The 24,403-nt window shown below is 35.1% G+C and overlaps 1 protein-coding gene and 1 long non-coding RNA gene across 4 annotated transcripts in view; one reads left to right on the plus strand and one right to left on the minus strand.

Moving 5' to 3' along the window:
* Positions 1-1,194: 1,194 nt before the first annotated feature.
* LOC148130419 (uncharacterized) lies at positions 1,195-12,604 on the minus strand. 2 transcript variants are annotated; one of them, XR_015749775.1, is made up of 5 exons: positions 12,516-12,604; positions 9,713-10,032; positions 6,891-6,978; positions 4,124-4,254; positions 1,195-1,939 (listed from the first exon to the last, which is right to left on the minus strand). It is a non-coding gene; the product is annotated as an uncharacterized LOC148130419 (long non-coding RNA). The 2 variants fall into 2 exon arrangements; XR_015749774.1 differs by lacking the exon at positions 9,713-10,032 and having other exon boundaries at positions 1,209-1,939; positions 12,516-12,602.
* LSAMP (limbic system associated membrane protein) overlaps positions 12,297-24,403 on the plus strand; it is a 498,110-nt gene continuing 486,003 nt past the window's right edge. For both annotated transcript variants that reach the window (XM_087966398.1, XM_087966399.1), the window contains exon 1: positions 12,297-12,807. In XM_087966398.1, coding sequence (XP_087822524.1) covers positions 12,653-12,807 — 155 coding nt within the window. In that variant the 5' untranslated portion in view covers positions 12,297-12,652. The remainder of the gene's footprint in view (positions 12,808-24,403) is intronic.

The raw sequence follows: 24,403 nt of genomic DNA on the forward strand, positions 1-24,403 counted from the left end.
CTGAATAAATTTTGAATTCTCCAAAAATCGTAACTGTTATATAAAGGAAAGACATTAATGGAAAGGATGAATTGTATCCATGTTGAATTTATTCATATATGCTGATATTTGCTCTCCTATCTTCAGTACAACAATACCTTTGCAGGATTATTCAGTCGAAAGAAAATGAAATATATTCAGTATTCAATTTCCAACTGTGTAAGAATGTATTTATGTAAATGTAGGCATTGCATTTTCTTGTCCAGATGTCATTACCAATTAAGAAGAGTCTAAAATAATGCAAATCAGTCATAACTATTGAAAAATCAATAATCATGCCCATTGTCTGAATATTTCTATCTGATTTTAAACAAAATTAAGCTGTCAAAGAAGACACTGGATATATAAATGCATATAAAAGTAAATGCCATTTGAAATCCTACAGAAAACAGGCATCCTAGATATAGAGAAGCTCCTTACAGTCTGCCAAATCTGTATAAATAAGGGGATTCACACATTTTAGCTACCAATACACATACAAACATTGTGTGAAAAGCTCTATTATTAGATGCAGATAGCTGGCCTACCTTGAGTTCTGCTGTCTGAGGTGTTCACTGAATAATAAAAGGAATACAACTTTTTGTTTACATTTATAATGTAATAAATCTTTAAAACTTTTTCTGATGTTTAAAAGTTGTGACATTCTTAATATTTTTTTTCTGAAATACAGCTTAATCCTCAGAACAGACTACAAGCTGGGCATCTGTTTTTCTCTTACTAGTTATTAATTCTTCTCCAAAGTATTTTGTTCCTCTTGTGAATATAAATATTAGCTTTATGGAGTTAATAATCTCTACGTCATTCCTTGTTTGTAAACAAAAATTGTCATTAAATTGAGGAAAACATATCTTAGGAACAATGACTTAGTATGGATGAATTAGTGGTGAGAAAAATAAATTTTTCTCTCTCTAAAGGATTCACTCTTTTTGGACAAATGATAGTTTTTTTAATATTGGAAGAAAATATATTGTTTAAACTAATAGAGGAAGAGAAGGTTGGATTAAATATTTGTATCCATTTTCAGTACTAAAAATCTTTTACATTAAACAGTTTAGACAATGATACAGCATTAAATGAAATCAATTGGACAATATCATTAATGTTCAGCCATTAAAAATACATTTCTTGGATAATTTAAAATCTAAATGTAAAAAAGTACTTTAGATATTTTTACTTTAAATCGTAAAATTAAGAAATGGCACTGAATAAAAAATAATTAGCATGCATAAACATTTTTTAAAAGTGTCAATAATCAAACAAATAATCAAAGGTTGAAATTATGTTATTATTCACCTTGGAATAATTATTAATTAATTAATTATTATTAATAATAATTATTATTAATTACCTTGGAATTCCATTCATAAAAACTAAGTACATTTATGACCCAGCTTTGCTCTGTCTAAATATAGAGTTGTATGCATAGTTATGCTGAAAAATGCTTGTGCAAATAAATAGCACCTATTTAATATTAAGGGGCAAATAACTCCAACATTTCATGAAAGTTTGAGGAAGAAAAGATACCATTAGTCTATATGATTTTTCTTTTCCAAGAAACGCATAATGGTTGGAAACATTGGAAATGATTTTAAATAACTAACTACATCAGGGCCATCAAACTCAATTTCATTGAGGGCTGCAATAGAGTTGTGATCTTGATGGGCTGGGGTGGGCATGGTCAGCTTGACATCACTCGTGTCGGGGTGCCTGTGGTAGCCCGAGTGCTCTACCAGCAAAAATGGCAATATACTGGTCATGGTGATGACCAGGACTAGGGAAACCCAGATTCAAATCCATCATCTTCCATGGGAATTCATTGGGTGACTTTGAATCAACCACTTTCAGAATTGGGACAGGATAACATTTGAAGTGGGATTTCCTTGTGAGCTTCCTTGACTTCCTAAAGAAAAGGAAGAATATATATCATGCAAATCAGGAATGATAAAATAGAACTCTCAGTAACTGAAACAGATGTCAACACTGCTATTCTTCCTCCTTGTTACAGGAAAGTTATTGTTATATCCCAGAATGTTCTGTACCCTTTTCCACTAAAAAACATTGCAGAATTCATCAAATTGCTCCTAAAAGCTATTAAGTAAATGAAAGCTTACAAAAAGAATTTATTAACCAAATGAGTTACATTTGAATTTGTTGTTCCCAATATTTTCGCTTCAGCATTGATTCCTGGACAGAGTCCAAAATATAAAATAAGAGATGTAATTCATGTATTTGGAATAATGAGAGGAAGAGACTCAAAGTAAGCAAACACCCACCCACAAACAATAGTTACTATCCAATTTGAGGCTATGAAATCCAATACATCTTCAGAATCTTATTTGCTTATTTAAATATTTATTTAAAAAACAAATAACATTGTATTATTCATCTATTAAGATTATTTCCAACATCAAATCAAACATTCACAATACATTCCAAATAAAATAAACAATTCAAGATTCTAATAAAGAAAATAAGACAAGTAATGCAGTATAATACAATGAGGAGAGAGAGGCAATTAGCTAAGATATATACCCTCCGTCCTATGAGATATATAGCAGTTGTGAAATGAATTGCATTTTTGTTCATTTTATAGAAGCCCACAAACTGAAGCCTAGAGTAAAAGAATCACATACAAGTAAATGAATTCTGACCTCAGAAATTTGTTTCTGAACTCCATAATATAATACAACTCAAAGTCATTCCCTAAAAACCATTTTCTGATTAGTCCAAGTTTTCTTTATTACAGTAACTTGTGGTAGGAACTGAAAAGTAGAAGATAAGGTTTCTGGCATTGTTAAACAATACAAAGGAAATAGTTTTGCTGATTTATTCCAAGTAACCTAGAAGTCTTGGTCTTCTTCCAGTTGAGGATATATGGTCATAACTCTGTCATGAAAAATTAACATCAAATTATACATCATTTAAATGTATATTACTTAATATAAATTTGTTTCATAAATAAATACTAAACAGATAAAAGGCTCTAGCCTTTGCTGTTAGATCTGAAATAGGCATGGACTCCACCCACAGCTCTACAATAATTCCAGCTTTCAATTACTGCTGGAACATGCTTTCAATGACCATGATAAACTACCATTTCCCCATAATCCTGAGTTTCTGCACAACTACATACATGTATTGTTTAAAAATGGTACAGTATTCACTCTGATGTATTTCTTTCAAATAAGTTGTAGCCTTCTAGTGCCTTTAGTCATGAGTATCATCCCATGAATCATGGTTGCCTATTACATCATATTTGTCTTCCAGAATTAAGAGGCTTAGTTCTCCTCCTTTGTTTATCTTCCTCTGTTCAATGGTGTGGAAAATATTTGATGTTTAGGATGGCACCATCTCTCTTCTCTAATAGGGTTCTCTATTAGCTTCCTTGTGTTAGCTTCCTGTGAAACTCTGAAAGCCTACCCTGACACTGCTTTCCCCTTTGCATTCAGTTTTTACAGTCCAACCCTTAGTTGCCTATTTGATTTTGCCAAACAGATTCTTCCTAGTCTTCTCAAGATGCAATCTGTTTTTTCTCAAGAGTTCTTCACTGACAGAGCATATGCTATTGTCATAGAATCCCAACCCTTGTTGATTTCCAGAATTTCTTTTTTCTTCTTTTATCATGATCTTCAATTAAAAGGATTGTGTGTGGTGGGGGGGGATACTTGTACACCCTGCAGTTTTCTCACTTGGTTCTTTCAGCAGGAATTACTCATCATCATTACTTTCCACTTTTTTCTTTAGTTTCTTCATAAAACCCAAATATCTTTCTCAGGCGGCTGTGGGTTATCCCTTAGAAGAACCCTGATATAATGTTTATTGAGCTCGTGTTGTCCATCTTTTGCTCTTTTTTTGACCTACTTCTACATGTCTATCTCCAGTAAAGGACATTTTTCCTGTTCTCTGCTGTTTCTTCCCTATCCCTTATGAAGAGCTCAACTACCATGCTCAGGAAATTCTCCCTAATGGCTTGCTGGGTAGAACCTTTCTTCTCAAATCACTTTATTTTTTAATAAGGATATAAGGTTGTACTTGCAATGGGTATACTTTGCATTTGTTTCTATTAAAAAGGCAAATATTGTACCTTGCAGATAATGACAATGTTTCCTTGCTGTCCAAGTTGTTTAGAGAATCATCCCTTGATTCTCTTCTCATACTTTCATTCAGATCTTCTCCATTGGCTTGCTCTGGTTGTAGGATCCTAGAAGCTGCTTCCTTAAGAAAGAAAAAGAAAAGAAGTAACGAAGATTCCTCTTCCTTGATTTCCCACCAAATTCTTTTTTGAGCTCCCTGTATGTTCTGTCAATGTGCTTGTTCTCTGGAAAATGGGTTCCTTATATATCATTTCAGGTACATTAGACTAGTAAGTGCAATGCTGCAATCAGGCATGATGGGCAATCAGCAGCACACAAGAAACCATCAGCAGTCAGTGGTTCTTAGAAAATAATATCCGCAGCATTGACAACACACAGCTTATTATCTTGGTTCTTCCTCCTTTTCTCCCTCTTCTACTTTTCTTGCAAGATTGGTTTAATATATTTTGTTTTTATCCTGGCTATGCACATTCCTCCAAACATTTTCTAGCTTGTGGTTATCTGTTTGGAGATTTGCTCCAAAGCCATTTGTGATGAATTGGTGTGTGTGATTTTTAAAATAAGGACTATTTTTAACACTTCAAATACTCTCTATGCATGATAGGTGGAACTGATAGCACAAAACAATTTTAAGAGGCTAAAATCAGCAGTGAGAAAAGAAAGTGTAAAAATAGTGAAAATTGACAAAGGACATGTTTTTCCTTTTCTCCATTGCTATAGTTTTTTAAAAATGTCAAAAAACCAAAGAAAAATTGTTTCCTTTCATGCTTTCCCACTTTCTTCTATGAAAATGGAACCCTACACATTGTTATTTTTCTCTCTCTGAAGATCAGTTTATCTTATTCATTAAATCTATATCTATTAAGCTTTTTTAACACCTGAAATGGAGGAAGGTGATCATTTTGAAGGACCTCTTCAATGTAACAAATTCATTTACTGGACAAATTCCTATGGCCATTTTGACAAATCTGTTTCTACTGATTCCATTTTAAAATGCCAAAAATAATTTTCTTAGTTCATGAAACACCTTATAAAATGCTGTGGAAATATTACAAAAAACACAGGGAAGTACAGATTTGTTCCATTTTTAATCAGAAATATATGTTTTACTATGATAAATGATTATGCACCCAGTTTTATTTCAGCAAGATGTTGCAACTTCTTCATATATTACTACCAGTAATAATTGATATCAAAAAAGTATTTGGGAAAATATTAGCACCTGTTAGAAAGAGTCAGCCTTAGCAGTTTTGAATACTTTTGGGAAACACAATTTGCCAATATTTGAAAACTAATTTGTTGGAAGATTTATAGGAAAAATAAAAAAAAGAATATTTAAAATGTTGAAATTGTATATCAGATAAAAATAAATGCAAGTCATGAATAATCAATCTGTAATTATCTGCATCTAAAACACCCTTCTCTGACCTGATGTCCTCTAGATATGTTGGACTTTAATTTTCTAGGTAATATGTTCAAAGTCATTAAAGTATTTTCTGAAAGAACTTACTTTTAGAATAAACATATACCTCAAATTCTTTTCACAAAATTGTAAGATTTCCCAAAGATCTACTAAAATGGCTTGTTTAAAAACATATAAATGTATCTCACCATACCGTTCGTACACTACCACAAGATGTTATAATATCCAAAATATTTCTGGGCAATCTTCAAGATCAAAAATATCATTTTGCTTTTCTTGATAGATCTTATTTATATTGACTGGACCTTAAATGTAAAGGTTCAATCATTACTGGATGATCTGGCAGGAACAATCAATATTCTCACTGGAATATTATTACTTCATGTTATAAGTTTTCAAGGAATTCAAAAGATGGTGGGTTTAGAGAAATATAAATGAAACTCAATGCTTCCAAGCAGAGATGTGAACTTATTGTGAAATATTATACATGCTATGTTTCCTCGAAATATGTTTTTAAGGTATGGAAAAAGACACAAATAGTGGAAAACTCAGAAATTTTGTCACTGGAATATCTCATCACTGTAAGTTCCTTCAGTGACAAAATGCAATTGTGAAAATGTTGCTCTGGTCTAGATGGAAAATGGTACCAATAAAAAAAAGAATATTTACAAATATTCTTTTTTTTATTGGTACCATTTTCCCATCTAGACCAGGATTGAAATGAAGGCTCCTTGGTGCTCTCTGAACTTGATTGTTTTCTTGAAGAAGTTTAGTTACCCAAAATAGATAACATTATCTGTGCTGATGGAAAGATACTTGTTGCTGCATGAGACAATCTATGATTTAACAGAAATTCACTTGCTTTTCAAATTTTATTTTATTTGTAGTTTGGTAACACGGGCCCTATTAGCCAATTTTCAGATTTTTACAACAATACAAGCAATCTTTGTCTATGTGTGAAATGAAAAATTATATTTTTCAGAATCCTTATCTAGCAGGAATTGCATATTAAGAGTCGTAGGCTTTAAGGGTGGTACTATTGCCATAAAAATAATCAGAAACTCTTATCTTGTTTTATGTTATAATAAATGAAACTCACAGGAACAAGAGGTTTTAAAAATAGGTTGCTGTAATATTTTGCTTTAAGCAAGACTTGAAATATGAGAAAGGACCAAATCATTTGTAGGAAATGGAACTCTCCAATGATGTGTAAGGGTAAAGAGCTTTATATTCTGTCAGTGAAAGATAACTGATGATAAAAGAAAGGATGGTGAAAAGCCTTGAGCAGTTGAGAAGAAGAAACTTAGATGTGAAAGATAACAATATCTGATTACCAGTCTTGCCTTGCCAGTGCAATGGGTAGAATAGATAATCACAGCAGCAAATATTAGCAGTTGCAGAATCAACAAACAGGTCAGGAATCTGGCAGTATAAATAGAGAAAAAAGGCACAGAAACAAAAGTGTCAGGGCACTGAAATAGAATAAATAGTCGGGGGGAAAAACCATAGGAGAAATGCAGAGAAGGCAAAGAATTTAAGACAATGGAGGACATTTCCTAAGATTTACTTTTATTTGGGTATAACTCTAATTTATCCACTGGTAGCAGTAGATCTAGTAAAATAGTTGCATGGAGGTGATATTCAGCAGGTTCTGACCAGTTCTGGAAAACCAATTGAGTAGTTTGGAGAACCAGCAAATACCACCTCCGACTTGAGATTTTACAGTATCCTTCTTCCTGCCATGGCCACCAAGCCACGCCCACAGAACCGGTAATAAAAAAAATTGAATCCCATCACTGCTTCCATGTATGATGTGGGTGTTAGTGTGCGAAACCTTGCTCTTAAGTGATCCTAGAGTTGTTTTTTTTAAAGGAGTCTTCTGTTTTGCAATCTTCACTCCATTTCTTCATTTCTGTAATTTGGAGCAGGTAAGCTGAAGACCATTTTGTGATCAAAACAGTAAAGTAGTTTTAGTCATCTGGCTTCTCTTGAGGGGAGACAAATTTCCTTGCCTTTTGTATTTCCATCTGGCATTTAGTAGTTACTGCAATCATCAGAAATGCTTTTATTGCCTTATTTTATCTAGGAAAGACTTCTATTATTTTCCATATAAAACATATTGATGCCATTTTCCATGAAGTGAATCCTAAATATATTTAACTAGGCATTAAATTTAGTTTTTACAGGTTAGTAACTGTCTCCTAAGTAAATATTCTGAGATAAAGATATATTTAGCTAGATTTAGCAGTTATGTGGCAGATGCAACTCGCATTCTATGGTTGTAAATCTCCAATAAATATGTTTTCTTTATGCACTGGTATTTAATTAACATATAATAACTCTTATTAACTACAAATGAACAACTCATATGATTACATAGAATTAAGTATGCACTACTGCCTGGTAGAATTGGAAGCTTTAGATTACACTCAATGTGCTTTGTTACAGCTTTGAGTTATTGCACAATATTGTCAAGGTCATTTTGGACAAGGGAGAAAAAGCTTCATTATTCAAAAGCATATCAGTGCGATGGAGTCTTAATATTAATATTAAAGTAATGTGAGCTAATACCCATAAGTTCCAATTTCTAGCATTAGATCAGCCTTTCCAATTTTGATATTTTCTAGTTGTTTTGGATTTCATTTCCCCTAAGACCCAGATAGATAGACTGGATGAGGTATCTATAGTGTATGCATATATGTCAATATGCAATTGTACACTACTTGAACTCTTGTGATTGGATAATATAAAAATAATTGTACATAAATAAAAATATGATTATTGAAAAGTTGATGTTTTATTATATATTGAAGAAATCAATTTAAAAGGCCAATGGTAGTCCTGGTAGAATTGATAGCACAGAAATGGTTGGTGGAGATTTTGGGGAACAAAACAATATAGTCAGATAAGTTTTTTTTTCTGTGTATTGTATTTTTAAAACTCTGTAAAATGGTGTTAGTGAATTACTACTAACATATTCTAGTTTAGATTTTGATGGACATTTCATTTTAAAATTCGGATCCAAAAATAAGAAGTCTTCCCTCCCTCGTTCTCTACCTCCTCTCTTAACTGAGAACACAAATAAAGCTTCACAGGGTGATGCAATTTTAAAACTGCATGTAAAGATTCCTTCAACAGAGGTTGGCTCTCTGTGATTCCATAGGTTTATGTAATTCATGTAATTTTCTTGCCAGCAAGAAATATCTTCTTGATTTTTTTAAACTTCATAGTCTAGTCTACAACTGTGGGATTTCCTGGCAATCTCCCAGCCAAATATTAATCCAGTTTAGCTGCAGTAGGCTTGGTATTGCCATCTGCCCTGGCCAATTATTTAATCTGTGGCATTAAAAAGTATAAACAAATCTACATTTTGATTCTTGTATAATTACAAAACTTGCATAAAAAAGTGAAAGCACTAGCTCCCGGTTCTTTAAAAAAAACCAAAAAACTAGCATTTGAATAAAGGGTATCTTCATGTACAGACAGGATTCAGTTTATCCAGGCTAAAGCATATGGCAATGGTCCTCTGGGCCTCAGTAGTGTGCTTATTGATCTGGATGTGAGTGTGCATCATCATCCAGCATCAGCAACCACTGTGTGGGACTAAAGCTAAATCAATACTACTGCTTGGCCTGTTTTGTATCTCCTGCAATCTGGATTTAGCATAAAACAGCCTTGCACATGAACATCTTATTTTAACACATTCAGTCTTTTTTTTATAGCAAACAGAAACAATCTCCCATTGTTTCCCATTTATAATTTTCCAGTATTCACAGAATACTGGTGATTCTTTAATGATCTCATTCTTGAACACTGCTGAATGATAGCAACACATCACAATACTGAAAAAAATGGTATAGTGAATGTCAGTGCAGATTTGCCCATTGGAAAAGTTAAAGTAATTACAGATTAGTGAGTATCTTCAGAAATTTGGTAGCAGGAGTGAAGTTCCTTTAGACACTTGCCTGCAAAAAAAAATATGTTTCCAATTCCTCCTTTTGTTCTTCAAAAGCTGTCCTCCAAAATACAGTCAGATACTAGCATTGTCAACATGAACACTAAACTTACATTTCTCATATATCTGAGGAATGAGAAAAGAAGGTAACAGCACTAATTAAACCATCATCCAAGGTAGTTACCATCATTGATTGATTACCTGTTTATTTATTTATCAAATGTATATAGATGCCCATTTCATGAATGTGACTCTCTATGAAGTTCTTTTCTTGTGCATTGAGCCAAATGTACATTAGCTACTGTCTTAATGCTTCATGGATCAAGTTGGTGAAGCTGCTGAAATGAACTGGAGCTCAGCTGCCAATCCTGGCATTTGGGGAGGACAGATGCAGCATTCACATTCCAGACAACTCAATACCACCATTGTCTCTGCTCCAATTAGACCCTCATACATCAAGGGCCCAGAAGAGAGATGGGGGAGGAATGGCTGGTCTGAGGTTCTGGTAGAGAATGTTTTATCTGGAAAAGAAAAATATGGAATAAAAGAGCAATATATGAGTCTGAAATGCCAATTATCCAGAAGAATGTTCCATTTTTCATCAAAGAAAAAAAAAAAGACTGCTCTACTTATTTGGTTGGAGAAGAAAGAGCTCCATGTTTTCCTATTTCTTTTTCACTTTCTGCAACATACATTTCATTTTGTAGATCACATTTTATTCATTAAAATTAGTGATTGCAACAGGGAAAAGTGTGTGTATGGTATGTACATCAGAATGTACTTCAGAATCATTTTTATCAACTGGTCAATGTATTTCAAGAGCCACATTCACACAGGAAAAAAAATCTTAGAGGCACATTGCCCATGGTGAGTAGAACAGGCACCCAAGGCAATTGGGAGCACAATGTTCTTTCTTTCACTGTCTTCCTCTTTTATCTTCTCCTTAGTCTCACTCTTTTTAGACAGCAGACAGTCAAAGAAAGAAACAATCACCTTTGTCTATGGCCTACACTGACCATAGCAGGCTTTTGAAATGACGGTGATAGCCATATAAATTAGGTTGAAGACTATGTGTAAATCGTAAAGGCAGATATTGTCTGCCTCAGTTATATAACAGCCTCTTCTTAACTAATAAATATCAGAGCACTGTTGGTGAAGTCTGTATAAATTAAGGTCCAAGAGACAGCAATCCTGTTTTGGACCCAATACAAGATTTTTTTTTTTTAAAAAAAAGTGAAAATGGAAAATTGACAAGTGCAATTTTTAAGTTTTGAATTCAGATGTTACTTAGAGATGTTTTCAAAAACATATGAAAAAATGTCTTATGAAATAATTGTCCCTTTCAGGTAATGGATAATAAAATTCTAATTTGTGCACAAAACCTGTGTGGATTAACAAATTGGAGCCAAACACTCACATGCCAAAAACTTTGTTAGTAAGCAGGGAAGTAAATTGGAGTAAATTATATCCAGGACGCTGACCTCAATATGTTTTAAGTCCTTTTGGCCTATGGTTGATCCCTAAATCCTTTTAAACTCCCAATTTAAATGCTGCTAAGAGTCACACATATAGGACTCCAGATAATAAATATGGTTTGGCAAGTTACAGATCAGGCCAGCATGCTTGTGTCCTCTCTCCTCTCTTAGAATGAACATCTAAACCAAGCTTAATATGAATATAATATACACACACCCAGCCATTTCATCCTGTAGCAGCTCTTTCTCTGCAGTGGCAAGCACTTGACTGGACTCTGTTCATCACATGTAGAAGCAGTCAGCTTGGCAAGCCTGCCACTGGGAGCCACACTTAGCCTCATGATGCTTGCCAAGCTGTAGCTACTCCTATATTCAGCCAATGCCTTACAGAAGTTCAGTTCTGCTGAGCAAAAGAACTGAGAATTAAAGAAGAAGAAATCTATTAACAGTATGGCTACCAACACTGAATGAGATTTGACTCTTCTTCTTCATTCTCACTTGCCTAATGTCACCTCACTCTTTTTATATGCTTTCCTTCCCTCTTTCCCAATTCCCACAGCCTTTTGTTTTTCTCCCTTCCTTTCAGTCTCCCAACCCTTCCTTCTGCCACCCATCCAGTTTCTTTCCTTCCCCCCCACCCCAACGGCCTACCACCCCTCTTTTTAGAAGTGGGGGCATGCCTCCAGTGAAGCTGTTGTCGTGACAACCTAAAAGAGCACCGGCGGTTTGCCCGGGACAGGCTGACCAGGCAGCGGCTCCAGGGGAGAGAGAGGATGCAGTTGGCCGAGTGGCTTCCTGGAGTGGGGAGGTGGGGCGGGATGGCGAGCGCGTGAAAGCGAGTTTCCTCCGAGTCAGGCAGCGAGGAGACCCTCCTTCCCCCCGCTTCCCTCCACCGCTGAGCTGCTCGCCCGTTCCCTCCTCCCTTCGCTCCTCCTGGGAAAGTGGGTTAGGGAGAGAGCCGAGCGCAGAGACTGCTGCGCCGCTCGCTCTAGCAAAAGCACCCACGCGCTGGAGGAGCAGGAGGAGGGGGGAGGCAGGCAGACGAAGTCGCAGCTTCTCGCCTTAGGGGGCTCGCTTGCCCTTTCGGAGCTCTTTTGGACGCCTGGATTTGTTTGCTTTCGTCTCCCCCCCCCCCTCCCGTCGGGGTCTGGCTTCTCCGTCCCTACCCTCCTCTCTTTATTTTTACGTTTTGTGTGTGTGTGTGTGTGTGTGTGTGTGTGTAACCGCCTCCTCGCCTCTTTTCTTCGTTTCCCTCCCTGTCCGGCTTGCCTGTGGGGGGACTTAAACAAGCAAAAAGAGCGCGCGCGCGCGAAACAACAAGACATTATCTCTTTCCAACCCCAAGGCATCGTAAAGGGAGAGGGTTGGGGGAAGGAGAAGCGTAAAAAGAAGCCAGGAAGCAGCGAACGAGGACCAGGTCGGGAACGCGACAACCCCCCCCAACCCTCACCCCCAAGAAACCGAGAGAACTGATCAACTGGACAGGCAGAGTTGTGCGTTTTGCGATCGCTGGCCGGATATCACTGTACCTCTCTCTCGCCTGCTGCCCTCTCCCTGGTCTCTTTTCTGGGTTTAAGTCCACCATCCTCCAAGCACCGAGAGTGATTGAGAAAGAGAGAGGACCCAAAAAAAAAAAAAAAAAAGTCCATCTTTTGCAACTCCAGCCATGGTGGGAAGGGCTCAGCCCGATCGGAGACAATTCCCGTTGGTCCTACTGAGACTGCTTTGCCTTCTCCCTACAGGGCTGCCGGTCCGCAGCGTGGATTATAACCGAGGCACTGACAACATCACGGTGAGGCAGGGAGACACAGCTATCCTCAGGTAGGGGGCGATCGGCCAACTTTTCTTACCGTCTTCTTGTCTCCCGCTTGAAAGTCCTGACCCGGGCTGCGAGTGGAGGGGTGGGAAGGACGAGTGTGGTGCTCCTGGTCCTATGGATGTGACTAAGGTGTTCGTGTGAGACTGATTTTGATTAATCATGCCCGCTTGTCTCCCAAATATAATTTCCCCACCCTGTTTCTAGGGTCATTGTGTCCAATTCATCCTCCCCTTCCCCAAATCCTACATTTGTCAGAAAATTGAAAAGACTTCCCAGTGTATATTAACCATTTGGCTGTTGCTTATTTAAAAAAAATATATAAGAATTTTCTGCGAATATATGATGTTTGTTGTAAATAGGATTTGTGGTCAGTCTTCAAAAACTTGTCTTCTATAGCTCCTGAATGATTATATGAAATATATCTAAATGTGCTTGCATGGAGCTGTTTCTATTGGATCATTCATATACGTCTGGGTTAGTTTGTTATCCGGACAAATGAAGTAGAAAATAAGTAGCCAGAAGGGAAATATGCAAGTTGCTTTTCCCTTCCTGCCAACATTGAAATGGCAGAAGAAAGCCCTGAGCACCCACCTATATAATTTATTTATTTGAATTATATCCTGATTTTTGTTTTGTACAACTCAAGGCAGTGTACATAATGTGAGAGGTCAGAGAAAAGAGTCATTATGGAAGCAACCTGTTTTTTCCCCTCTCCATTATCACACTCTTTTAAAATTTAAGCACTACTTAAGAGAATTTTTTGCTAGTTGTTCTGGCTCTTGTACAAATGGATTAAAACCCATTTAACAACATAATTAATTTATGATGTTTTAAAAAATATATCTTTGGACAGCTTAAGTGCAATGTTGCAATTTCAAATGTGCATGGTTTCTTGTCAGGTGATTCTGAGTTGCCTGCGTGGCTTTGGTGGTTTTCCTTGTTAAGCCTAGAAGGAGAGCTAAGTTCAGTGCATAATGTGTGTGACTTGACTGGCTGGTGATGGGAAGCTGCATCTCGGTGTTTGTACTGCCTGTTCAAATTGAGATTATATAAATCCTAGGCACTTTACATCTTGAATTAAAACTCCCTCTCATTCATATAAATAAACAAATCCTTACACTGCAATCTGCTCTACTGTATTTAAACTTCCGTGTTATAGAAACTATGCCTGCATCAGTATCTGTATTCTGCATATTGTGGCAATAAAATTACTGGATGTGATTTAGAAGAGAGTAATTTATGCAAAGGACAGATATTGCACAGCTGTCAAAGATCCAGGGAATAGTTCTTCAGCAAACATAGTGACAACACAAAGTTTTTACTCCATTTCTGTAGAATAAAACTTGACAATTAGCAGACCCTGCCTTTGAACCTCAGCATTTTTTCATCCACCTCCCTGTTTTGCTGCTATAAGTGCATTTTTATTACATGCAGGAAAATAGTGTGTATCCCTTGTATTTTGATATTAGTGAGAGGGGTTTTAGAATGCAAAGCAGTAGTCTCCTATTCATTTCATGAGCTAAGAGTGTTCTGATGTTGGAATATACTGTCAGCAGCACCATTCCTCAGCTCTTCAGCCTTGTTAACTTGCATGTAAGATTTTCCACATGGAGTAATAGGATTTAGCAAGCAATTCATCTGACTTGCCTTTTGTTATAGAAAGCTTCTGAAACACCAAACCAATGTTACCAGTGACTTTAGATCTCTCTCTCTCTCTCTCCCTCTCTCCCTCATCCCCTCTCTCCATGGCCCTTCCCTATTGAGATTTAGTAATTAACCCTTTGGGGTAGGTTTTTCCCTGTTATTCTAGACTTTCATTTTAAAATGCATAGTGTAAGATCTCCCCCTTTCCTAAGTAGCACAGAAGGGTGTATGTTCAGCTTCACTGTGTACATATGGCACTGGCGAAGTCGTTAAGCTCACTTACACAGCTAGGGGTCATTGGATTTCTATTTCCCACTTAACCTTGCAGCTCTGAAGTTTATCTACAGATATAAGGTGCCCAGAATGCATTTGCTGCAAAGATGCATGCAGTCTGCAGGGTAGTGATGAAGAACAAACATGTACAGATTTTATTCCTTTTTTAGAGTTTCTCAAATATGTATAGGCAGTTAGTTTTAGTAAGCATTTAATTCTGTGTTAGTATCTGGGGTCAGGGAGAAGGAGGGAGAGATAGAGAGCTAGAGAAAGGAAGAAAGAGACAGAGAGAAAGAGAGAGAAAGAGAGAGGGAGGAGGGAGGGAGAGAAGGAGAGAGAGAGATGTAATATGTATTGGCATCCAGTAGAGAGAGACACACTATGAAAAAAAAGCAAGCACAATTCCTTCCTTTCACCAACTTATCTCAGGCAACAGTATGTCAACTTCAACACATAATGATTTAACTAAGAAAGCCAAAGAGAGAGCTGGCTGTAAGAAGTCAGAGTTTCACCATTATGATTATAAAAAGGGTTGCATGCTTTATAAATTTTGCACATTCCAGTTCAGATTTTATCTATTTGGCTTGGAATTGTATGCATGTTGCACATAAATGTGCTTATTTAAAGTAATTACATTAAGGATATGTTTAGTTATTGCTGTAGCCCACAAATTCTGACAAATACTGGTTGTACAAATTTTATGGTTTTCTGCACAGGTGTTGATATTCATTTAGGAATAAAAAAATCTAGGATAATAGTTTCTGACCATACAACAATGTGCTTGCATTCAGGGTCTTATTTGGATAAAATGTATATAGATACATTTTATGATCTCTAGAAAATGATAATGACAAATTATCAGATCACCCTACATGAACTTGTGTTAACTAACTAAACCTTGATGAAGTGTAGATAGGGAATGATACTTATTTAATACATATTTGACTGCTTTTTAAATTGAAATCTTGTCAAGATATGTTAAGTGAATACAATAAAAAATCTTAAACATCACATGCTCTTTTTTTGCAAACATTTTTTTGGGTGTGAAGGTATGGGGTATGGGCAGTTGTCCCATCAAAGTATCCTTAACTAAAATTCTGCCTTTAAGAAAGTTCCAAATGGAGGGGTTACTTCAAAGAAATTATGGTGAACAACTTGTGATTCTTCATTATTTGTCGCCCTACTTGTTCTAAGTTTAAAAATGATTTCTAGAGATTCCCTGCTTTACATTTAAAATCCGAGTTTATATCTTGGTGATTCTTCACTTTATCTGAACTTGTATTCCTGTAACTTAATAGAATTAAAGAATAATTATTGACTTTTATATAAAAGCTTTGCATAATCCATAACATTCATAGACTTGAACATACCAGGTAGTCCTTACTTATGACTACAATTAGAACTAAAATTTCTCGAGCTAAGATAGTTGTTAAGTAAGTTTTTACAACTTTTTTTGCTACCGTTTTAAGCAAATCACTGCCATTGTTAAGTGCGGTCATTAAGAAATATGGCTTTTCTCAGTGACTTTGCTTGTGAGAAGCTGGCTGGGAAGGTTGCAAATGGCAATCACATGACTCCAAGATGCTGCAAACATCATAAATGCAGGTTGGTTGCTGTGCCGGAATTTTGATCATATAACTGCAAGTGTCATAAGTATGAGGACTGGTGATATTTTCTCAGTGCTATTGTAACTTCAAATGGTTGCCCAATGAATGGTTGTAAGCCAAGGACTCTATACATGTCTGTCTTGTTCTTTTTGAATGTATCCACAAGAAGAGTGGATGACACAATATCCGTAGAGGGTGACAACCATTAGTTTTTGAGGAACACATCTAAACTATTTAGAGGGGGATTAGGATTGCAGTGAATTGAGGCAAATGCACTAATGGAAAGTCAGGTGGTGAATATCACATGCATATCCTAATTAGGATTGTAAGGTTATATATTATATCATATTATAATGTACATATATTGATTGCATTAAACAAGACCTATTATAAAAATATTAAATATTTTTATGTTTTCCTACCTGAAAAGAGCAAGAAAACTTGTCCAAAGTAGAACATACTTTAACATAAGTAGAACATACTTTAACATAACTGGAAATTTACCGGACGATAAAAATCTTGCAGTTCTAGGTTGCTTAGAACTGTTCAATTTTACATTATATCAGAAAGTAGAGAACAATATAGTTTTGAATAAGCCAAAATTATCATTTTTTTCATATTAAGAAAAGAATTTAATACAACGTGAATCATTGTTTGATAGTTAAAGAAAGAAGAAAAAAGTCTAACTGACATGACTATGGAAGCTGAGTTAAAGAGGAGCACAGGAAGTCAATCTTATTCACATGGGTGGAAATTGTGATTTCCCATTATACACAAACCAGTATAATTCTTTCGATTTTTGTACATATCATTGTTTTGCAGCACTGATCATATATAAAAACAATCTTCTATGACTTTTAAGAGTTACCTATCCATCAATCTTGTGAGTACTGGTTTTAAGGTGAATCTTAACCTTTAAACATCTTTCTTTCTGTATATATATTTGAATCCAACATTTTCTGACTTTTTACAAGTCCGCTAAGCAGAATAAATTCATCCTTTATATTCTCTGTATTTCCAACATAAATTTGGGATGCCTTTATATTTTTTAGATATTTTTTCTTGAATCATGAACTAATAATATATTATGTTATAAGCATTCTCCTGTAGATTATAAAATACTGTGAATGTCAATGCTTTTTCATGTTGTGAATTTCATTAATTTCTAATATATGAATTGAAGTTTGTGTTTTACTTCAGAGTTTTCCATATCAGGTTTATGAAGACTCTTTCTCCAAATTGTTGTTATATTGAATTTCATGAATATACAGTATACATTATGTGATTTTATGCAAATAGAATTGAAGTAAATGAAATAAAACTAAAGTGCTGTTTCTTATGATGAATAGTGAAATGTGAGTCCAATGCACATAATTTATTGAAAATGCTTAATTTAGGCTTCCTTCTCAAAAGGGATTCTAGTGTTTGAAGTTAGTGATTAGTAAAACTGTTATCTTTATAAATATCTAATAGGGATATTCAGTGGTGTAATTTTCACACTGTCTTTCCACATGAAGTGATATACCTCATCCAACACTGGATAGTTGTAAAATGTTATACAGATATAACTATAAGGTATTATGTACTAGAGCTTATTTTTAAAAAAACACACATGAAAGTAGAGATGTGACATTTTATTTTATTTTCTATCTTTAAAATGTAATGCCTATATTAATTCATGGGCAAAACACTTCTATTTCATTGCATTTATATAGCTAAATTTTAATATCCATCTTCCTGCTAAGATACTAGAAGTGGCCTATGGAGAATATTGCTTTAAATAAAATTAAACACAAATGATTATATTTTAAAAACTGTAAAATATATATTTATCCCAGAAAGATTACAATTAGAGGATTTAACCAATATATTTGTAACTATTTATTGATAAATATAAATATTTATTCTTAGCCTAGATTACAGGGGTGTCAAACTGGCAGCCCACAGGTCAGGTGCATCATGTAAAGGCCACACCCACCCCGGCTCCACAAAGGCAAAAAAATGTCATGATACATCATGATACATCACGTGACACGATCAAGTTTGACAGCTGTGGCCTAGAACAAACCACTATAGATTGACCCTGTATTAAATCTACTCCTCTAGCCAGTGCAAATTTGTAGGTGGTTCTTTTTTAACTTCTAGCCAAGATCTGGGCCCGACTGACTCCGATGCCCAGAGTATAACCAGAACTGAGTCTTTTAGTTCTAGTTCAGTATGCTATCCACTCTTGTTGCCATTCACAATATTATTGATACTTGTTATAGCAACATACATAAGCCATTGTTTTGTTCAGTAACACACAGGAGATTGTTGTAAATGTCTGTATTCTAGAGCTCACTGGGCAGTAGTCTTTCAATGTCTTAGGGGAGAGCTATCAGATCTGTGTCAGCAATAGCTGAAAGATATACCACTGAAGGGAAAGATATATATGGCTTTACTTAGAGACAGAAAGATTTCTGTCCCATGTCAAGTAGAACTTGACATTTATGCAAGACTAAGCTTTTTGCTGCCTCATCTTTGCCAGAATGGAAGCAATGGCTTTGTTTTATCCATTTTCTTACTTATTGCTCTTTAGGCCTTCTCTTTACTTGGCATCTTTTTATTTCTTGCTGGTGTTCAGTATAATCTGACCTGCTGTAGCTTTTTGCCTTTAAGTGTTTCCAAAAACAAATAGATAACCTTTCTCTCAGTCTTTACTCATGTCTACCATATCAGCTATAGTTGCTATATCCTAACTGAAGACAAATTGTGCTAAGTATCAATTCCTTCTACAATTAGTACAAGACGGGGGATAGAAAATCCATTTATCTAGCAGCAGATAGTGGGTTAGTACAATTAACTACTTTTGATTACTGCATGGAAAGTATTTATTTATTGGAAAATAAGTACTATGTAATGAAAATAATAAGGAGCAAGTGAATATACAACACTACAAGATTCCATTTGACTTTAAAGTTTAGGCAAAGAGACTCATTAAAGTTTATTTTTGAATTCTTAATTCTTTTTCTAATACTCTGTATGACACAGAGAGAAATAAAATAAGACTGTCATCTGTCTTTCAACAGAAGAACAACTGTAATAACTAGTTGTTCTTATAGTCAATTTGTAATAGTTTTAATTTCCTTTTGTAACTGCTACCTGTAGAACTGGAAAAATCTTGTTAACAATCTGCCATTGCTATTTACCATGAAAAAAAGTGGAGGGAGGAATAGGATTGATGAACTGATGGACTCTTTTTAATTCCTTCACTATTAACTTTCTAATTTAGGTAGTACGGGATTATCAAGTGTTCAGCATTTTCCAATTATTACAATTGTGCAATTATTGTAATAATTGTACAATTATTACAATATTTCTATATTGTCAAATTAATAGATTCTATGTGGATTAACATTTTCTATAAACAACAATAAATAAACAACAATTTATTAAAACATTTTAACATTATAACAATAATATATATTAGTTATTAATCCTAATAATTGAACAACTTAATTGAATGTATTATATCAGTGAGATTCAAGTCTACAGGTAACATTTTTTATTGGTAGGTTTTTGTTGTTGTTAGGTTAAAGGTTTTATCATTTTGTCATATTGGAATTGTTTTAAACAGGTTAAAAAATAGGAAAAATGCAGAAAATAAAATTATGAAAAAGAGAAAGAGAAAAGGCAGTAGGTAAGAAAAGAAATATTTAAAGAAATAAATTCCAATCTGTCTTACAGCAGTTTAAAACATGGTTGTCACTTCTTCCTATCATTCACTTTTTCTCATATTCAATCAAAATCCAGAAATCATCATTTTTATCCATTTTTAATAAAAAGCTCATAAAAGGTTTCTGGACTTTTAAGGAAGTCCTATTGTTTATTCCTAATTTTAAAAAGTCAATTTTGTCATTTCAGCTAATTCTGTCATATTCACAGTCCAATCTTTCATGATTTTATAGTTCAAACTCAGCATTCAGGCATCCCCAAGGGAGGGATTCTACCAGTTCGGACCGGTTTTATAGAACCAGTTGTTATGATTCCTTGCAATTTGGAGAACCGGCAAATCATGCCTCTGGTTGGCCCTGACCCTCTCTGCATGCATCTCCCCACCCAGTCAGTCCTTATCGCACATGCGCAACATTGCACGCATGCCCAACATTGCTGACTGCATTCTCCCCTGCCCAGTCACTCCTTAAGATATTTCTTTTCCCCCCCTCCTGACGATCAGCTGTTCTGATTATCAGCTGTGCCAGGATCCCCCTCACTGTCTTACTGCTTCACCCAGGAGGCTCAATGATCACTGGCTAACACGTGCCATATGCTAAAAAAAACCCCAACCTTCAATTAATTTTAAAACCTTTATTTATTTCTTTATTTTTTGAGTCTAAATGACACTTACCAAGTGATGTACTTGTTTTGCTAATTAGAAGATCTTTGTGGTTGTCAAAGTATTTATATCCTAGTTGCTTAGGAAAGCAGAGTTTGAGTCAACCCAGTGTCCTATATGCAGTTTCTGCATGAGATTGAGAGCTTGATCATTCTTCCATAGGCAATTCCTCTGTTAATTGGCAGAACCAATCAAATGGATGAACATCTAAAGAAATTATAACATGCTTACACATTCCTTTTGATATAGCAGAAACAGTATGTGTGAAGCAACCATACAGGTACAGCCTTTAGAAATGAAGCATAAAATGTATACTCTCATGCAAGAATGTAAAAAAAAAGTTTATAATGTAAGGAATGATAAAAGAAAACAATTCTCTAAAGTATGGGATTTTTTTCTTCCAAATGTACCCCAAACACAACACCAAAACTTTAGATATACAGTCCTAGCAGACAGATATATGCACCTAGTGCCTGGCAGAAGAAAATATTGTAAAATATATTTTATAACCCCAGACTTTCTCAGAAAAACTGTCTGGAGTTTGGAATATATATATGCACATAATAATGCATATGTCAGTTCAGAAGTATATTTTCAGGGACTTAAGGTAGGTGGGTTAACAAATCAAAGATGACAGTTACCTAGGAAAACAACAGCAAAATTAGTGATTGATATACATATAGTGATATCATACCTAATTTATAACTTACATTGAAGATAATAGTAAAGGAAAAACTGTATTGGTTGTATTTTCTTGATTCAAAGATTTCCCTTGAGTTTGAGCACCTCTTTCAATTTATTGCAAAAGTCTTATGTTTCCCATTTAGTGATTACAATACCAGATTAGAAAATAGGAGACTGTCAATTCTTAGCCTTAGACCAGTTGGGCGACCTTGGGCCAGTCAGTCTGCCTCAGTCAGTGGTAAGCCACTTCCAAAAATTTTCAAAGAAAACTGTGGGAACTAGTTCAGTCAGTTGACAGGAATCGACACCGATTCCAAGGGGCCACAAATAAATAAATTAAAAAACAATTAATATAACCTTGCAAGTTGCATCTTTTATACTTCACAGATAGGACCAGGGACAGAAATCCCCAATTAGTATTCATAACATTGTGTTACAATTTTCATTCAACCAGATCTAAGAAACATTGGACCATGGACATCCAAATCTTAAACTCATAATAACATCAACAATGATATTCTGTATTATTTCTTTAGGTTGTGTTTTATTACTGGTCCTCTTCTTTGCAATAGTTTGTAAATTGTTTTGTTCTATACTTTTTTTTTACCAAAATAAACTTTAATTTGACTTAGAACTAGATATTCTTATTAATTTTAATCAAATATCCAATTTTTAAAGACAATATACCGTTCTATCCATCTATCCAGACCAAGACTCCCAACCAATCAGGATGAAGAAAAAACCATTCTGGCACAGCAGTAGGCTAGCACCAAATTTAAAACAGAAACGGCTGTGAAAGTCTGACTCACAGATGAACACAATACAGAAGCCTGATGATGGCGGATGAGATTCTGCCGAAACGTTGCTACAACTTTAAAAGCACAATTATAATGACATGGGAAAATACCCAAACAAAGCTGAATACCATGGTTGTAAAGTTGTAGCAACGTTTCGGCAGAATCTCATCCGCCATCATCAGGCTTCTGTATTGTATTCATTGAATTATATATATAATTCAATCTTTCCAATGTTTGGGGAATTCTGTTTTCTATATGATGCTGGTGTATACTGTATGTTAGAAAAACTTTGAACATCTTATCTACACACTTCAAGCTTCAGATGGGGCAGATGTGCCTTTGATAAACTCTTCTCAGAAGGTTTTACAGAAATGCCCATATTATCAATAGAAATAACACTTAGACTTGTATATGACTTCAAATTGTTTTACAGCCCTATCTAAGTGGCTTACAGAGTCAGTATATTGCCCCAACAATCTGGCTCCTCATTTTACTAACTTCAGAAGGATGGAAGGTTGAGTCAGCCTTGAGCCGGTCAGAATCAAACTCCTGGCAGTGAACAGTATGTCAGGCTCACTCAGGTGATAGTAGCCTTTCCTTAGTGAGTATAGAAGGTTAAAGACCTGGGAGTTGTAATAGTTCTGATTGGATTTAACTATAACAGATGACTACAAGAAGACCGGATAACTCTATTTTTCATGACCAGCTTCCTGTGTATTTTCTCCGTCAATCTTAAGCCTAAGAACAGAGCAAAGGAGATAGCTCTATGGTACTTGATGTCCATACGCACTCTACTAAACTAGCAAAACAAAATCCATGTTAAAATCCATCGGCAGGAAGAATCTATGGCTTTGAATAGTAAGTGAAAATTTCCTTTCCCTTATTAAGCTGACAGGCACTTAGCCAATTATTCAGTCACAGTTTCAGCTGTATTTATCAAGAAAAAGTAAGCAGTGCAAACAGCTTGTGACTTTGGGGTTTCAGCTGAATCCTTGTAGTATTTTTACCTTCTCTTCTTCATGTTTAAGGGAAGAAACAAGGGTGGCAGACAGGTAAGAACTGAGTACCCCAAAGGATAGTATCTCGTAGAATATAGAAGTGGAAACTTATTTTAGACTATCTTAAAAATAAGGATTGCTATACCTTTGTGTGCATATTCATGACTTTAACATCTTCTGAAATGAGAAGTAAAAGAATAACACTTTTAGTATGTGAAAATAAATTAACATCTCATGTTTTATAACCTTGCATGCCCACAATAGAAAACCGAGATTACAAATAGCAGAAGCAGCTAAAATGCTGTAATTTTGTGTCTGTGTCCTATTTATTCCAACTATAATACCATACAATCTCTTTACTGTTAGGGCTCAATGTTCAAATATACCGCACTCTTTTTGAATCTTGATCCTATCTTCTCCTCCTACCCCAGCTTTGTATCATCCACAAGTATTATTATTATTCATTCTCTTCCCTGATCTAAGTCATTTATGAAGTTGTTGAGTCTGGATCCAGGACAGAACTTCATGGTACTGCATTGCATACCTTCTTAATGAAGAAACATAATTTTGTTTTATGCAGCCAACAGACAAATTCTGCTATTCTTACTATTCTTATTAATTTATCATCTATTATTATACAACAATGTTGTATCTAATTTACTAATTGTATTAGATTAATCTTATTTAATAGTGGGCTCTGATGATTTAGTTTATGATTCATTTATTGTTATTTAACTTGGATACAAAACTATTTGCAAATTTTTGGTGCCAAACCTCAGAATCACTTTCCCAAGAATTAAAAATAATAATAATTTGCAGTGTTTATCAAAGACCAATCTTGTATGCTCTTGCAATCCCTCTGTTCTAGACCTCATATATTGATTGGTCTTGGTTGAGCAATTTTGTGTACAACATGGATGCCAGAGTATATCATCAGAACCTATTCTCACCTTTAGTAAGTGAGCAGAAAGAGATAAAGGTTACACCCTCCATAACATATAAATCTGTTTGTCCTTATCAATCTGTTAGATAAGTAAAGCAGAGAATTAGTGACAGAAAAACTTCAGAGAGGAGATTTTTATCTTTATTTTTCTGCATCCATACTCAAAATGTCAATGTGATAGAAAGTGACAAAACAACCTGTTCAGTCTGTTGTTATGTAGAAAGAATAAAACCCATATACCCTGCTCTGATTCAGTCATACATTACAACAGGGTGAA

The sequence above is a fragment of the Notechis scutatus genome, chromosome 5 (genome assembly GCF_049901735.1).
Source record: "Notechis scutatus isolate UNSWTSFEM ecotype Mainland chromosome 5, rNotScu1.2, whole genome shotgun sequence".
In the NCBI taxonomy this organism is placed as follows: Eukaryota; Metazoa; Chordata; class Lepidosauria; order Squamata; family Elapidae; genus Notechis; species Notechis scutatus.